The 17,534-nt window shown below is 48.0% G+C and overlaps 1 protein-coding gene across 2 annotated transcripts in view; it reads left to right on the top strand.

Moving 5' to 3' along the window:
- GRM7 (glutamate metabotropic receptor 7) overlaps positions 1-17,534 on the top strand; it is a 184,803-nt gene that overhangs the window by 59,536 nt on the left and 107,733 nt on the right. For both annotated transcript variants that reach the window (XM_085072222.1, XM_085072221.1), the window contains exon 2: positions 12,755-12,971. In XM_085072222.1, coding sequence (XP_084928348.1) covers positions 12,755-12,971 — 217 coding nt within the window. The remainder of the gene's footprint in view (positions 1-12,754; positions 12,972-17,534) is intronic.

Raw genomic sequence — 17,534 nt, 5'->3', positions numbered from 1 at the left:
GAAACACAGGGCTGCCCAGGGAATCCATCAATTCCATGTCTGGGAGGTTGAAGCCAAGTCCAGGTGCTGCAATGACCCAGCCAAGAGCCCCATCCAGTGCCACAGAGCCCAGCTCCTCAGGCTGATGAGGACAGAGCTGCTCCAAATTTTGATGGCAGGCTCCTGCAGATCCATTCACATTTCCAGAGTACCTGGATTTTCTTTTCCTGCTAAAGGAGTTGCGGGAAGAAAATCCTCATTAGGTTTGGATGTATTTTCGAATGGGAGTGCAAGAGGCTTTATTTGCTGTTTATTTTTTCTACTCTGTTCGTTTCAAGCTCCAAATGAGGCCAGCTCTGTGCACCATGACAGCTAGCACAGGTCAAGTCTGCTGTAATAGTTCTGCTCTCAGGGGAGAAAACAAACCACACCTGACTTCCTGGAGGTGTGCACCAGGCACAGATGTTTTCTGTGATGAACAGTTATGTGAATATCCCATTTACTGAACAGTGACAGCAATTTACCCCAAATGTGACACGTGGGACTTCCAAAGGACACTTGATAGAAAATTGTGGATGTTTTTTAATGGCTGAGAATTGAGTTAATGGTGAACTAACATTGCCCAGTTCAGTGAAGGTCAGAGCAGGGCAGGTGGGGACGGGAAGGGTTGGTTTAGTCAGTGGAAGAGGTGTGGTTTAGGATCAGTTCCATCATGGGCAGAGCTGTGGGGTTGGTGCTGTTGGTGAAATCAGCACTGGACATGATTTTTATTTTGTAAAAGACCCCAATCCAGGCTGGGCAGCTTTTCCTGCAGGATTCATGGGGCTCTCCTGGCTCTGGGCTGGCCAGGCAAGGGAAGCTGCTCAGTGTGGTTTTCATCAGGATGCTGAAAGACTGAGCTGCTAGAGACCTTTAAAAAAACAGAAATATTTCTATATCTGCTTGTTCCTGCATGAGTCTAATAACATGGCCCTTAGAAAGTAATTTGGATTAATTAGAATGTCCGGGCACTTTCGTGATAAAGACATGCAGAGTAATTATCCAGTGTCCAGAATAATCTATTGAGCTTGTGAAGTTTCAGGCTGAAAATTATTCTCCCCTAAGTATTCGTCTTTCTGGCTATATTTCTGTTATTAAATTTGTTTTCCCCCAAGTTAGATAAGAAGGAATGTAATTATTTAGCTGGCAAGCTTAATGTTGAGGTGAAGAAAACCAGGGAAGGTAAAAGTGTGATTGCCTTGTGTTTTTTCCTGTAGTAGCATGGAAATATTTAGATATCTGTGGAATTACACGGTGATGATGCACTTTGTGAAAGGCCAGAAATGAAATATAAGGAAATAAAAGGTATAGATATTCACTGGAACTTCATTATACCCTATAACTCTTGGATATGTAGTGGGAGAAATGTCAAATGCAGATTTCTCCCCTAATTACAATCCATTCTCCCTCACATCTCTCCTCACTGCATTTCTCACTCTCCTTTGTACCCAGGCTGTGTCCTGAAGGACCTTGCTCTGTTTCTGATGCTCAGAGGACACAACAGGCCTTTTTACTTGTGATAATGTTTATTTTGGATTAAAGAAAATATGAAATCAAAGGCAGTCTAAATATAATCCCTCAGTGTCCCTGGTGAAACCATCCCCCCACCCGGGTCAGCCCTGCCTCCCACATGTTCTGGGGGAATATTAAATGCTTGGGATTCAAAGGAGGACATTTTTGACCTTGCAGATGATGCAGGGGAAGTGAACAGTTTGTCCTCTCTCAGCCCCTCCAGGCTGTCACTGCTTCTCCCGTGCTGCAAGGGAGACCTGGAGGGGCTGGAGAGTGTCCAGGGCAGGGGATGGAGATGGGAAGGGGATGGAGAGTCCTGAGGGAGCTGGAAAGGAGCTCAGCCTGGAGCAAAGGGGATCAGGGGGACCTTGTGGCTCTGCACAGCTGCTGCCAGGAGGGGACAGCTGGGGGGTCAGGCTGTGCTCCAGGGAACAGGGACAGCAGGAGAGGGAACAGCCTCAGGGGAGGCTCAGGGTGGATATTTGAGCAATTTCTCTGTCCCAGGGCAGTGTTCAGTCCCCATTCCTGAGGGATTTCAGAGCCCTGTGGTGTGGCACTTGGGGACATGGGGCAGTGGTGGCCTTGGCAGTGCTGGGGGATGATTGCACTTGATCTTGGAGTGTTGTCCCAGCCCCAAGAATTTTCCTCTGGTGGGGCAGCAGGTGGTGACTGTAACTCGAGACACAGCCATGGTGCAGGAGTGCACTTTGGGAGTGAATCCACCAGAGTGTGGCTGCAGCAGCAGTGAGCACCTGAGCTAAGGCTGCTCTTACCTGGAGCACATCATCATTGGTGTGACACTGAGAACACTTCTGTGTCGTGTGTCTGCTGAAATTCCATGTAGGAATTTGCTGTTCAGCACACAGTTTGTGAGGGATAGGAGGTAAAAGCACCCAGCTGGCCCTTTGCCCACACTGAGGTTTTCCCTTCCTGTGGGAAAGAGTTGTACTGGATGTGCTGCCTCCAGATCTCAGCTCTGAACTGCTGCTCTGGGTTTCTTAAGGTACAAGCAGATAATTGGTGCTGGTAGGAAAAGGAAAGGAAGATAAGGGATGGATGGCAGATTTGATCCTCGTGTTCACTCAGGCCAGGCTGTGTCTCTGGGATCAGTGTCCTGCAGGGAGTCAGACTCAGGCTGATCAGCTCTGTGTTCTGTCCCACCCTGGCTGATGGCAGCACTCGACTCCTGTGCCATCTCCAGGCTAATTAGTGATTGTTAATCAATAATTGGTCCCTGTGTCCCCACGGCCATGCCAGTGCCACCCTCCCTGGCACCATGGGCAGTGTCACAGCCTTGGGCTGTCAGGAGTCCTTGGGCTCAGGGGAATTTATCTCCTGGCCTCACTGGGACAGTGGCAGCACTGTTGCTGCTGCCATAAGGGCAGGCTGAGGAGGTTGGTGGCTCTGCTCATCAAATTGGATTAATTTTCTAGCTCTGGGCTCCTCATCTGCAGCTGTAGTTGTGTGATCACATCTCACCCTAAACCTCAGCCATGGGGTGTGGGGAGAGCTCAGGGGGAAGGAGGAGGTGAACAACCTGTTGGGGCTCATAGGTGTGAGTGACCAGGGCTGCAGGGGCTTCTTTCTGTATACAGAATTATATTCTTTATCATTCACAGCTGTCCCCTTGCCTCAAGCTTTTAATAAAGTGCCAATCCAAACCGAGACAGTTTAAGCTGAAGCAGAACTGTTCTGTCAACCTCAGTGTGTGAGCACATTGAAAACCCAGGGGTTTTTATTATTTGACACATTTTTAAATTCAAAACTCCTTCCAGTGTTGCACAGAGGGAAATGAGCTCCAGAAACCCTGTTTAAAACATCATTTTGCTGCTTGCAATGCAGCTGGTACCCTTGGGGGTGCTGGAGGATCCAGGGAGGGAAGCTGCAGGAGATCACATTATCTGAGCCTCTCCCTTAACGTGGGACCACTTGGAGACATTTTAATGAGAACAGACTCCTGCTTTGGCGATATCTGCTCGGTGCAAGTCACTCACAGGAAATCAGTTTTGCTCGTGGTGTTATTGAGCTGCTTGGAGAAAGTTGAACTTTACACTGAAATTAAAACTAACCACTTAATGTAGCTAAATCTGTGTTGTGAGATTTTGGATGTGTTACTCTGTCAGGGCAGAAAGACCAGAAGCTTCATTCTCCTTGGCTGTCAGGCTCTGGGCTGTACTGAAAATTCAGGAATAAGTATTCAAATCACAGCCTTGTTTTCCACGACATGACCATGGATGCTCTGCTAGAAATGCAGTTGTGAGATCTGCTCAAACCCGAGCTCCACAGCTCTCATTTAGCCCAATAACTGGGCTCAGAGGGATGGTTGTTTCCCCTTGTACCACCCTGCTATTTGTTTCTGCTGGGCTGGGTTTGTGCCTCTGTGTTTGTGGATTACTTTCACAAAACTCTGTTCTGCCACTGAGAGCATTTTCTGTCTCAGCCTGGCTTCTGAATAAGTCGTTACTGGTGTTGTCTTTATCGGGCTACTTTCAGAATCAATGAGATTTATGCTTGCAGATTAAAAACCTTTTAAAATATGCATAGACAATATAAGGTTCAATTATCTGTTTGGGATGAATGGAGCAATGCGTACACATAAATAAAACATAAAAGCTGCTTCACTCTGTTTATATTCTGCTTCTGATTTATTTTCAAAAGAATTGGAATTGGTGAGTCCATATTTGGATGGGGAGCTCCAATCCCTGCGAGGATGTTGTGTGTGCTTGGTGTCTATGCATCACATCTCTGTGCTCACAGAGACTGGCTTTTCAGATTTTGGGAATGCAGGCAGGGATCTGGGAATGGTGCATGTAGGAGGAGATGGAAACAGATCTGCCCAGTGCCACCACTGAGTGTGTGGACCCTGATTCTGCTCAGCACTTTGGATGGTGCCAGGACCCTTCTGAGAATGCCCTGGTTGGTGTAGATCAGAACACCAGAGAAATGGGAATATCTTTTGGCATCTAGAAGGTCCTGCAGTGTGTTCAGGCCATGGAGGAGGCAGACATACCCTTCATCTGCCTCCACTGTGTACAGAATGGTCACAGAATGGTTGGGTTGAAGGGACCTTAAATCACCCAGTGCCACCCTTGCCATGGCAGGGACACCTCCCACTGTCCCAGGCTGCTCCAGCCTAGCCTGGGGCACTGCTAGGGATCCAGGGGCAGCACAGCTTCTCTGGGAGTCTGTGCAGTGCTTCACCACCCTCACAGGGAGCAATTCCTTCCCAATATCCCATCTAAATCTGCCATCTCTAGGCTTAAAGCCACTCCCCTTGTCCTGTCAAGAGCATGGAAGCAGAGGGAGCAACACAAGAACAAGACTTTCCTGAGTGACATAGAAAATCCTGCTGTCAGCCCCTCCAAAGTGGGACCCCAATATCCTTTCCATTCCCAAACCCCAAGGGTGTTGGACAACCATTAACCTTGGTCTTAGCAGTGGGCTGCAAATAGCTGCATTTTTGCATTTTTGCCACAAGTTCCTTTGTTGCCTGTAGCATTTGGTGGCCAGACCTTGGTTTGCTCCCTTCTGAATCCCATTGTTCCACCTGCTGGAGGTGGTGCTGGTGCTTCCTCAGGCTGGGGTAGAACTAAACAACCCCAGAGGTCGATTTGGGCTTAGCACAAACTCAGAGAGCACAGAAGTGTGTCTCCTTTGAACTTGTTCCTTCTCTCTTTCATACAGTATCTCTGTGATCCTTAGACCTTGTGGTGTGTCATGGGATCAGAGTGACAGAATAGCCCTGTGTGCTCTTTGTAGCCCAGATTTGAGTCCCAGCAGGAGGCTAGCTGACTCTTGCTGCATCAGCAGCCTCTGATCCCCAAACTGGGCCCATTAAAGGGCTGCAGGCTCCCCGTGCTCTCATCACCTTACATGAGTTCAGCTCAAAATTGGCTTGAAGAATTGGCTCCTAATAGCCAAGATCCTTTGAAGCTTTGTTAAGATTTCAAATTGCCTCCAGCAAAGTACCATCTATTAGTTTAATATCACTCTGCAGCTCTCAGTCTATCAGGGCTGGAGTTAAAATATGAAGAGCTGTGCATTCTTGCATCGCAGTGGATTGGCCATCAGCACTGATGTTCTAACTGATGTATCCTAGGAGGAATATTCTCCTTAGTGCTGTAAAATCCAATGTGCTGTGCTGCTCATAGCTCATCCTCAGCTTCTGCAGAGCAGGAAAGCTTTATCACCGAGCTGCTTTATGGGCAAGGCAGCTCAAACCCTTAACAAGGCGAGTATTTCACTTTAACAGATTAAATGTGCAAGTGGCACACTTGTGCCTTTGCCTCCAGTATCAATAGTCCTTCTGGTGCAGGAGATGAATATCCCTGTTTGGGGATGGGAGTTGTGAGAAGTTCCCAATTCCCAGATGTGTTTGCTGTGACATCCAGGGGAAATTGACTCCAGTGTTTGTCCCCTGTGCTGCCTGCTCAGGGCTCAGCAAGGACACCTCTGCCATGCCATGCCATGGTGGCTTCCAGGAGCCTCCCCCCCAAAAATGTGCATCAAGGGCTTAGAAATAGTAATTAACAATTATAAATTAGATTTTTGCTCTAATATTATGGAATCACAATGCAGATAGAGCAAGAGAAATTAAAATGGGAGTGATATAAATACCAGTTAATTTTACTTGTGAGAAGTGCTCACTCAGGATCTTCATGATTACATAAACACAGCTTTATTCACAAAGAGGAATTTGCACACACAAATTAGGCAAGTGTGTGTCTAAAATCCTTTTTCCATGTCAGTATAAATTCAGATACTGCTTTCTGGCCATTTTTCTTTTTCGAGGAATGTTTTTCAACAGAGTGAGTGCCAAGGTATGGCAGTTTACTGGAGCAATTAGCAATTCAGATGGCAAGGCTGGGCTTGCAAACACAAATAATACCTGCAGACAGGAGGAACCTATTTTTGCCGTGGTGTGGGTGTGCTGGAGCACAGCAGGGAGGGAATGGTGAGGAACACGCTGGCTTTGGTGCTCAGAGAGCAGATCTGCATCTCCTGGAGCAGTGCTGTGTGCAGCAGGCTCTGAGTCCTGCTGTGCCTCTGATGGAGTTTGATTTCAGTCCTCCTCTGATGGGGAGAGAGCTGAGCTCCCTGTCAGCCTCACCTGGGAGCTCTGCTGGTGGCACAGAGCTGGCAGGGAATTATTTTAAAGTATCAGGAATGTTCACAGGCTCAGCTCAAGGGAGCTGCACTCTGAAGAATGCTTTTTGCCAATGGCAAAGAATCCCAGAGTCCCCAACTGGGTTGGGTTGGAGGGACCTTAAATCACCCAGTGCCACCCTGCCATGGCAGGGACACCTTCCCCTGTCCCAGGTGCTCCAACTCTGTCCAGCCTGGCCTTGGACACTGCCAGGGATGGAGAGTAAATCATTCCAGTGAATAACTTATTGCTAAGAAAGTACAAATGGCCAAATCCTAATGCCCAGCATGTGAACTTGTGAGGTGGGGGTTATGTCCTTGTTTATTCAAGGACACTTTTATCCACAGCTTTACGAGGGGGGAAGGTGTTTATTTTTGTGCTGTGACTAATTTTCATTACAATTTTGGGTCCTGGTTTCAAGTCATCTGTCCAAGGTTCTTTTAGCATTCAAAAGCTAAGAAATCACCCCCTGTTTTTCTATAAAAATCCAATCTATGCCATAATCTCATCACTGTCACAAGCAGACCTTGTTCCAGGCACAGGTCATCAAGATGAAATACAGGATATCTCATATTTATGGACATGTCTCATTTTACTGGGTGTTTATGGGTTTTTTTCCTGCTTTTTGAGCTGATAAAGTGCTCCCATGAGCCATGTGGACAGTACTAATTGCTGTAATTATTGGTCCCTTAATTGCTGCAATTATTTTTTTCAGGATCTCTTTCTCACTCTAGAAAAGGAAGCAGGAGAGACCTTGTAGATATGGAAAAGACTCCCAGCTTGCCAATATCACTCAGGATGTCTCTCTACCTTAGTGCAATGACAGTTGTGGTGAGGATGGGGATTGATTTATGTGCCCAGAAATGGGCTCTTTCCTGTGTTCTTTCCAGGCCTGAAATTAATTAAAAAGAAATGTGTTCAATTAGAAAGGCAGTTGTTTGAGAAACCCAAAGTAGCTTTGGAAGTGTTTGTTTCAGAAATGGATTCCATCCATTATAATAATGGTAGGGAGGGGTTGGGAATTGTAAAAGGTGTTGTTGAGCAGCACCATGGCTGTGTAATCCCAATAAATTCTGGACAAGGAGAGGGAGATGGAGCCCACCCAGCCTGGGGAGGACTGGGGGGATGAGCCTGCATGGACAAAAGCAAAATTTCTGCATGTGAATAATTTCTAGTGTAATTCCTTAGTGTTCCTTTCATTGCTCTTGCAGACAATTCTGGTTAATTAAATGCACTTTGTCTCCTGCAGGCTCAGCTTCTCCTTTGCACTTGTTGTTCATGTTTGTGTTGCTGTTCTCTATGAAACCCTGAGCCAGCTCCCCAATGCCTCCTTAGGAATTCCCTGTGGATGAATGGAGAGGTGCTGGGGGCAAACAGGGCTGTGCTTGGACTCTGGGGCTTCAGGAATTGCTGAACACAGGGAAATGGAGAGGAATGGATGGGGTGAAAATGCCCTTTGATGGATGTGCTGCTTCTGTTCCCTGCTCAGGGCAATTTGCTCTCATGGTGGGACTTTTGTGTTTTGCAGCAGGTTTGTCATCTCTGAGCACCTTCAGCAGAGCTGCACAGAAATGTTTTCTGTTGCTCCTAAAATGGATTTCCATGAAAACTTCCTTAATTGTTCTTCCCCATCTTCTCACTGGCAACATTTGATTCTTGAGTGTAGAAACCTCAAAGGGCACCATGTGTGGCTTCATCCCAAAACATGGTGAGGAGGGATTATCAAAGTTCAGAACTTCTATTATCTTATCAAACTTCTATTCAGAAGGCTTTGTTCTCATCATTACCCAAGAATGGTATTCCAGGTGTTTCGAGTAAGACAAATTAATAAATAAACTTGCAACTCGAGTTTCAGCCACTGCAAGACAGCAGGAAGATCCATTCCTGTTATCTCTGCAAGCTTTTAGCCATGCTCTGATCATACAGAGGATATTGGGTGAAATTTCCACAGAATCACAGCATGGTTTGTGTTCCAAAGCCCCTTAGAAATCATCTGTTCAACTCCCTGCCAAGGGCAGGAACACCTTCCCTGCATATCTGCATTTCTAGAACTTTCTGCCAGGTTTACTTCCTGTTCAGAAGGCAAAGTGAGAAAGAAAAAAGTCTGGAGTTTTGCCCAGAGAAAACAGGCAGTGAGAAACTTCAGACAACTTGAGCTCGAGACAATGGAAGGAATTCTGTGCAGCTCAGGATGCTGGAGCTGTTTGTTCTGCAATTTGAGATGTGGATGGGGAACAAAGAGGAGCTGTGCTGAGTGATTATAAATCCTGACAAGACAAACTTCTAAATGAATAAAACCTGAGCTCTAAACAGATCCCAGGCTGTTACTCATCCATCAGGTCCCACCAAAGGGTTTTGCAGCCCAGTGTAGTCTTCAGGCACCTCATTTCTGTGAATTTGGGTTGCTGGGAGTGGTTTGCAGTTTGTGCAGCCTGGCACTGCCCTGCCAGATGTTCAGGGTTCAGGAGGCTCTGCCAGAGCAGAGTGGGCTTTTCCTATTGTCAGGAAACCATATCAGCAAAACTTAATAGGAAACAGAGAGTGAAAAGGCAGCAAACTGTGAACTTCAGATTGCCCTGCTAGGAGCTCATTAATATCTCAACAGGTGCACTCCTGCATTATCTTAATTGCACAAGGTCCTTGGGGAAATTGCCTTTTCTGAAGTTTCCTGGCTGCTGTCGCTGGGTGAGGTTCAGGTGCCCCATTTTGTTAATCTTTTAACAAGTGACTGAGGAGCTGGAGCTGAGCTCAACCCCATTGGAGGAAGCACAGCAGTGATAATGATTTGTGTTTTGGGTACTTTGTGGGTGTTTGGCTGTGGGGGTGATGCTCTGAGGGGATGGGATGGGAGGTCAGAGCAGGGATTTGGCAGCTGCAGTAGGGTTGGTTTGTGTTCTGCACTGGGCTTTGTGCATCCCAGGTGGAGACACTTGGCTTCAGTGAGGAGCTCACCACATTCTCCTTTTGCTTGGAATAAAAGACTCTGTTGGGCAGGGAGAGGAGGAGGAGGATATGGAATTACAAATAATAATACAAAGAATACCAAGTGAATTTGAAATGACAAATGGGAACAGCAAGTTTGTATTTCAGTGGGGTTTTGCTGTTCCAAACCTGCTGCTGGGAGATGTTTGGTGCTGGAAGGAGAGGCTGAGGAGACTCCTTGCCCCCTGGTGAGTTTGTTCTGCTCTCCAACAGGAGCTGCTTTGCAAGCAAGACAGCAAGTGGGACCCAGAGACAGCTCTTCATTAGCAGGAGAAAATGAAATAAATTAAGAATAATGGTCAATGTTAAAAATAAATTAACATTAATTAATCACTGACTAGTACAATGTTCCCAGCATTAATCATTCCCTGTTGCTGTAATCAGGACATCAGCCAGGCAAACCACATGTGAACCTCCTGAGTGTGGTGCTTGTTTGCCATGGTCCTGCAAACCCAGGGGTTTGAGGAAAATCTGCTTACCCTGGCAGTGAATTCATCCCTCACCTGCCAACACCTGGATGTCCTTCAGGAAGCTCCAGCTCAGCTCTGGCTGTGCTGCTGGAGGCACAGGCAGCTGCTGGGTGAAGGCCAGGAGATTGGGGTCCCTTGGGCTGTATGGATCACAGCCCTCCTGCCAAAATCTTGGGGCCTTTTGGAAAGATCACTGGGATTCTCTGGAGCTTTTTGATGTTTCAGAACAGAAAATAGGAAAAATGTGAAATAGGAAGAGAAATCTTGCTTCTTCCAGCTCCAGCTTTGAATTGATGACAAAGAACAGATTTTACCAAAATGAAAGCAAAATAAATCAGGGAAGAGACAGAATATATTTACTTGGCTAATTAAAAAAAAAAGGAACAAAAAAACCAAAATAACCAACAACCACCAATAACAAATCAACCTGATTTAGAACTCAGTGGTTCTCCCTTGGCCTCTGCTCCTCCTCCATCTGCATCACCACTGGGAGCAGAGGACAGGGACATTGGCCAGCCTGGGCTTGGGTCTCGATGAGCTGGGTGATCCATTTTTATGTTCAAGTGCTGGCAGGAGCTGGAGGTGCCTCTGTGGAGCTCCATGGTGAGCAGCAGGATTTCAGCTGATGGACAAGGTGTCCAGTTTGGACATCTGGGATGCTGCAGGTGTGCATGGCGAGCTGGGCAGGAGGAGAAGGTGCCTTTTGTGGTGTCTGCAGTGTGCTCTGACACACCAGGACAAAAGGACATTTCCCCTCTACTCAAACAAAATGTGAGGAAAATTCTACTTGGCATATATGTGACTTTATGTTGCTTTTAGATATCCTGTAAGAAACGTTGGTAAAACCCCTACTATCTGCTTTTTATACTCCAAGTGATTGAAGCAGCCAGCAGTAGTTAATGTTTTATGAACAGTGGAAAAAGATTTTAAATCCAAAAACTCTCCTAAGGAATATAAGCAATGCAGCAAATTCTGTAGAAGCTTTGGTTGTTGTAAAAGTGCAGAATGTGCTCCTTTTGATTTTTAGTTGAAAAAGCAGTTGTTGGCAAGTTGGAATACAAAGAGTTGCCGCAGATTAAAAGTGATATTTCAACCTTACTTTTATTACAATTGCAGAAAGCAGCCTTGGCTGTGTCAGCACAGCTCTGCGTGGGGCTGGGGGTGAGGGCTGGGGGTTTGTCTGGGTGATATGGGTGACAGGTTAGGTGTCACCAAAATGCCACCAGGCATTGGTTACAGCGGGGACAAAATGGAATTGACCTTATTTTGCTGGCTGGGATGTCAGCAGCCGTTGGGGTGAAGGATCAGCAGCCCAGACAGCTCCAGCAGGTTGGGACACCTCGGGCACAGGGTGGATTTTGGGGTGTCTGCAGGGCCAGGGGTGCCACTGAGGATCACTTCCAGCCCAGGAGATTTTATGATTTTATAAAAGTTTACATTTGTTCAGGTTGAATAATAGCTGTTGGGGGAGTTAATAATTTTTCCATGCAAAGTTCACATCTCTGTTCACTCCTCTGGGTCTCCAGCAGCAAGTTTGCATTTGGTGACTGCTTTTCCTCTGCCGTGGGAGTTGCAAATTCCCGTGCAGAAGTACAGATATAATGTGTGTTCTGGGGAAATTCGCTCTCCACTGCCCCTGCTCTCTGTGCAACCAAAGGTGCTGAGCCCTTTGCAGCCTTGATCCTGGGGAAATACAATGTTTATTTTTCTGAGGAGGCAGGAGAGCCGATAAATACTTGTAACACAATAAATACTTGCAGAAGGCTGTGCAGAGCCCACAGCTGAGAGTGCAGGAGATGTCTGCAGTGAGGCACAGAGTGCTGCCCTTTGCTCAGATCATTAGATATGATCACTTGGTGTGTGTTGCAAATCTCCTCTTTCCCCTCGGGGCGTCTCCAGCGAGAATTACGGCAGGTTCCTTAATTTAAGGAGCAGTCCCAGGCTGTAGCTCAAACAACTGCATAATGGGCTTGGGGATTAACATCCTGTCAGCTCAGTAACTGCTCAGGGACCTTTGTTACCAAGGGGAAAACAGCCCTGAACACTATTCTGGTCTCTGTTACCAAAGTCACTGTCAGACTCCTTCACTCTGCTGAGAGAAGGAAAGGCAGTGGCTGCTTTGCTGGGACAGAGCTGAGCTGTGCCAGCCTGTGTCTGTGGGACAGACATGGCCATGCTCAGCAGCCTTCACACTGTTCTTCATCAGAAACAATCAAAACCCTACTTTTCCTTCAGCCTGGAGCCTCCATCCTCCAAAGGCTGAGGAAGGGTCTCCCTGGCTCTCAGCCAGCACTGGCAGCTGTAGGGTTAATGTCATAGCATCCCAAATCCTGGTAAAACCAGAACACCGAGACAAGGGCAGTGCTGAAAATGGGTTGTGTGTTTTATCTGATTGGCACAAAGGAAGGAATGATGGATGTGCACATACAGAGCTGTCCTCAGCTGATTCACAATTTTTATTTGGGTAACTGAAGCCAGTGAGAGGTTGTAAAGGAAGATGGTGGAGAAATCCAGCTGGACACAGCAAAGCCAGAGCTCAGCTGAAGCCAATGCTTTAGCTGCTGCTGCAAGAAGTGCCTTGAGTATGTGAATGTGTGTATTTATCAGAAATTGTTTTTTTCTACAGATCCCACAAATCAGTTATGCCTCAACTGCACCAGAGTTGAGCGATGACAGGCGCTATGATTTCTTCTCACGGGTGGTTCCTCCAGATTCCTTCCAAGCACAAGCAATGGTGGACATTGTGAAAGCTTTGGGATGGAATTATGTATCCACTTTGGCATCTGAAGGGAATTATGGAGAAAAAGGAGTCGAGTCCTTCATGCAAATTTCCAGAGAGGCAGGTAGGCAACGCCCGTCCTCCCTCCAGAAAGCGCTGCGGAAGTAATGAATGTCGTTTTGTACCAAATGTGATCGTATTTTTCTAGAGCTGATATCTGATTCTGAAGTTGCTCCAGTTCTCTGCAATGCTCTGCAGTGGCTCCTGGGTGCTGTCATTGCTGAACTGCTCGTGGAGCTGCAGAGAGTGGGAACCCTCAGTGGTTTTCTGTCCTTTCTTGGGGAAACAGAAATCCTTGAGTTGTGCCAAACTCCTCCTGGTGCACAGCTGAGGTTTCCTTGTGTTGACATGGGGAGAAGCCAGATTTGGAAAGGCTGAGCTTTTGTGTCTCCACAGCCTGGAGTTGTGCTGTGAATGCTGCTCACAGCCACTGCCTTGTGTCGCTGGTGGTTCAGCACTCAGATCCACCCTGACCTGTGCTGCTTTGCTTTGGCATTTCTCTGCCCAGTTCAGGGCAGTGAATTCAGACCCTTTCCCTGGGTGCCTCACAGGTTGCTGCTGTGGGATTTGGGGCCAGCAGGCCCAGTGGTGTGGGGTGAGACATGCCAGACCTTGGGGGTGAATCCTTGGCAAGCTGATTTGCAATGCAGATCCGTAAAGGTTTGGAAACTGAGAGGTTTGAAGTTGATTCCTGTGCTGGGAAGGGAGAAGAAGCAGATGATGCAATTGATTACTGGTGATAAATGCAAGGGCTGTCCCCAGAAGGCTTTGGTGAGAGAGCCTGGTGGGGAATCCATCACCATGGGCAAGGACAAGCTCTGCTGTGTTCCCCAGGTGGAACTCACAGATCTCCCACCCTGCACCTGCCTGGCATTGCCTTAACAAAACCAACCTCATCCCCAACCCAGAGCAACAGCAATCCCCAGCCAGGGCAGGGCAGGAGCAGCCCAGGGCTGATCCCACAGCATCAGCTCTGTCTGCAGGACAAACCCCAGCTGGTCCCAAACTGGCCCAGGGAGGGATGGATCCTCTCCAGGGAATGAGCAGGGAGAGTGGCTGGGTTTAGAGGAAAGGGCTTTGGAGAGGGGGATCTGGAATTGTTTCCTTCTGTTGGTGTCACAGAAGGAACCCACATTTGCATAAATTCGTCTGTTCCTACAAATGCATATTTATGTGGTATTAAAGCAAACGGGTTTGGATTTAATACAGCAGGAAGTGACAAATGCCACTGTTCATTAGAATTTAAAATTGGCTTTATTTGCAAATATCCACTGTAGCAAAAGCATACCCAAAATGTGTTCTCTGTGACAAGGACGGGCTCTGGCTGCAGAACAGGATCCCATTTTACAGACCTTGTGCAGAATTAGGTTTATTCTCCGAGCTCTTCATGTAGCCAACATGTAACTGAACATCCTTCAGAAAAAGTGAAGCACAAACCCAAAGCAGTGCCCTGCTGAGAGCAGCTCTGCAGGGTGATGTAGGTCATGCCTGTGAGATTAAAGCACTAACAGTGCCTGAACTCCTTCCACAGACCCTGGGATGGGAATAATCCGATCCCCGACGCTGCTGCTGCTGCTTAGGGCTGTGCTCAGCCTCTTGTGTCACACAGATACAGCTCAGGTGAAGTTCTGATGGGATTAACACCTGCCAACGAGTTCCCTGGGGGTTTAAAACCCTGGGAGGTGTGGGAAGATCCTGTTGTTGGGAGGTTTAGTGGAGCAGTGCTGCCTGGAGATGCAGGTGCTGATCTTCAGTCCCTGGGGGACAATGACACTTTGTCCCCTGACTCTGGGCTGTGGCCTCATGTCCAGTGAGCTGCAGCTGGTGGTGTTCAGTGGGAGAAGCTGTGCCATTGCTCCCTACAGCTCCCTGGCAGGAGCCTGGGGAGGAGCCCTGCACAGGGACAGGATGAGGGGAAATGGCCCCAGGAGGCACCAGGGGAGGGTCAGGCTGGATATTGGGGAAAATCCACAGAAAATGTTGTCCAGCCCTGGCAGGAGCTGCCCAGGGCACTGTGCAGTCAGCAGCCCTGATGTGCTCACCAGAGGTGTGGGTGTGGCACTGAGGAGCAGAGCTGGGACAGGCTGGGAGCAGAATCCCTGTGCTGGCTGTCCCTGCATGACACTCAGGAGCAGCCCAGAGTGGGAGAAATTCAGCCCAAAACTCAGACATCCCAGCAGGGAGCAGGGGTTGTGAGCTCCAGAGCATCACCTGGCATCTCACCGTTTCCTTTGGCAGAGAGGAGGGTTTAGTCCATAGGTAACAACATTTCCTGGCTTTGGCCTGGAATCTGTAGCAGCTAATTATCCTAAAGTCAGTGTTTTATCCAAACTTGTTTCTGATCTGCCAGGATCTTAGGAAATCTGAGGATCAGTAGAAAGTGCTATCCCTGCTTAGTTTTCAAATGTGCTTTGGCATATAAAGACTTTGCTTGATCCTCTGAGTTAATAATTCTTCACAAAGTGACTTTTATTATGAGCACTTCAAGCGAGTTTGAATATGTCATTGTGGCAGGAGATGAAGATTTGAAACATGCTCTGCAGTCTGTGGGATTAATAAATTAGGGGAATGGTCTAATTATGGGAAATTCAAAGGACAATTTCAGATTATTAATGAAACTACTGAATACTTGAATTTCAAAGATTAATTCATCTTTGATTTTTTTTTAAAGATTAATCTGTACCAGAAGGTTAATTGCTATCTGTAAGAAATATATATATTGAAGTCGTTAGCAAAAGACCACTTGAATGCCTCCTAACAGATAAATGAAAGATCTGGAGTGCATTTATTAACGTTCTGCTCTCCCCAAATGGCCCATTTTCACAGCTGAGTTCACTGGCTGCGTTGCTGGTGGAGCTTTTGCTGCTCTGTCCCTCCTGGGCTGCAGTTCCTGGGGTGAGGAGGGAGCTGCAGGCTCTGTGAGCCTCCTGTGCCTCGCTCAGCTCCCCAGGCTGGGCAGCTCTGCTGGTGCTCTGTGTGCAGAGCAGGGCAGGGCAGGGCAGGGTGGCCAGCAGGGAATCTCCACTGCCAGAGCTCAGGTGATGATGTGCTCAGCCTCGAGGGGCTGGGGGAGGATTCTGGGGCAGCTGGCACCTTTCTGTGGGCTACAGCCGTGCCAGAGGGGTGCCAGCTCCTGGCAGGCTCCAGCTCCTGCCAGGCTCCAGCTCCTGTCAGGCTCCAGCTCCTGCCAGGCTCCAGCTCTGGCAGGTTCCAGCTCCTGCCAGGCTCCAGCTCCTGCCAGGGCTGTGCTGTGCAGGGCTGACATTCCTGCTGCAGGTTGCAGTGGCAGTGCTGTGCTGGTCAAACCCTCCCTAACCCTTCCTGACCCTGACAGAGCAAAATCAGAATCACCTCTGAGCCCCTTGAACATGGAAAGCACAGCCCTTGCCTCAGCCTCCTGATCTCCTTTTCTGCTGCCTCCACAGAAGGCTTTTTGTACATCCTCCTTTCTGTAATTCCCCAGTCTCCATGATCCAGCAGACATCTCTTACATAAGGAGGGAACATCTCTGTGCAGCAGGGCAGCAGCTGGAGTTTTATTCCTGTGGGTCCTTCCAGCCCAGGACATCCCGTGATGCTGTGTCACTCCACCAGAACCAGATGAACCACTGTGTTCTGCACTGCATCAGTCTGTGCACTAAACACCACCCTCCCCAAAGGCATTGGTTTCTGTACAAGTTGATGACATACAATTAACTACTCACTATAGAAGTTATTTTCTGTGGGTTTGTTATCTGTAGCAAAGACTGTTTTAAACCCCTTTACCCCCAAAAACTGAAAATGCAAAAACTTTTCCTAGAGCCTCGATATTTGTTTTCTCCACTGCCTTGTGTTTCTCCCGAGGTCTGCACCTTTTTCTGGGGGTTTTTGAGGATCTGAGTCCTTTCCTGGTGCTCCTGAGCCCCTCAGTGGTGTCAGAATCCTCTGCTCTCAGCCCTTGCTGACTGATAAAAGCCCAGAGCTGCTCTGCTGTCCCTCAGTGATTCACACAGCACTTCTGCAGGCTCCTGCAGGTCTGCTCTGCTGCCTGCTCTGCTCCTGAATCTGCATTTTTGTAACAGAACTTAATTTTTATGCTGTCTGTTGGGAATTCCATTAGCACAAATTAGTGCTGGATAACACGAGAGAGTGAAATCACTGCTGGGAGGGAGTTGTACAACTGTCTGGGGTTGAGAGGAGACTGCTCTGCCTGTGCATCTCAAAGGCACTGCTGAGTCCTAGTGCCAAGTAGAAAATCCTGATTTATTTCCTCTCTGTCTTACATTCTGATGCTGAAATGGCACATCTCTGCTCTGCTGTGGATCCATTACAGCCCTGCTGAATGGGTTCAGAACACTCAGGACGAGGAGCTGGCACTCTGCAATGCACCCCAGGGCTGCAAATGAGCAGGGAAGGTGACAGGAGTGGTGAGCAGAGGTTGCTCTGGCCGTGATAACAAATCACAGCATTTTTTATCATGGTAAATCACAGCAGCTCTGTCCAAGGTGCTGGCAGTGGGTGCTGCCCTCAGCCCGGGCTGCCCAAATGGGTGCTCCCTGCTCTCAGAGCCCAGCTGGCAGCAGCTCCTGCTCAGACAGGGATTCCCTGGGATGGGAGGATGGGCAGAGGGGTTTGTCTGCCCACCCTGA

Source organism: Lichenostomus cassidix, chromosome 12, assembly GCF_008360975.1.
Source record: "Lichenostomus cassidix isolate B80296 chromosome 12, HeHo_3.0, whole genome shotgun sequence".
NCBI lineage: Eukaryota > Metazoa > Chordata > Aves > Passeriformes > Meliphagidae > Lichenostomus > Lichenostomus cassidix.
The sequence above is the reverse complement of the archived record's forward strand: the minus strand, read 5'-3'. Positions and strand labels throughout refer to the sequence as shown.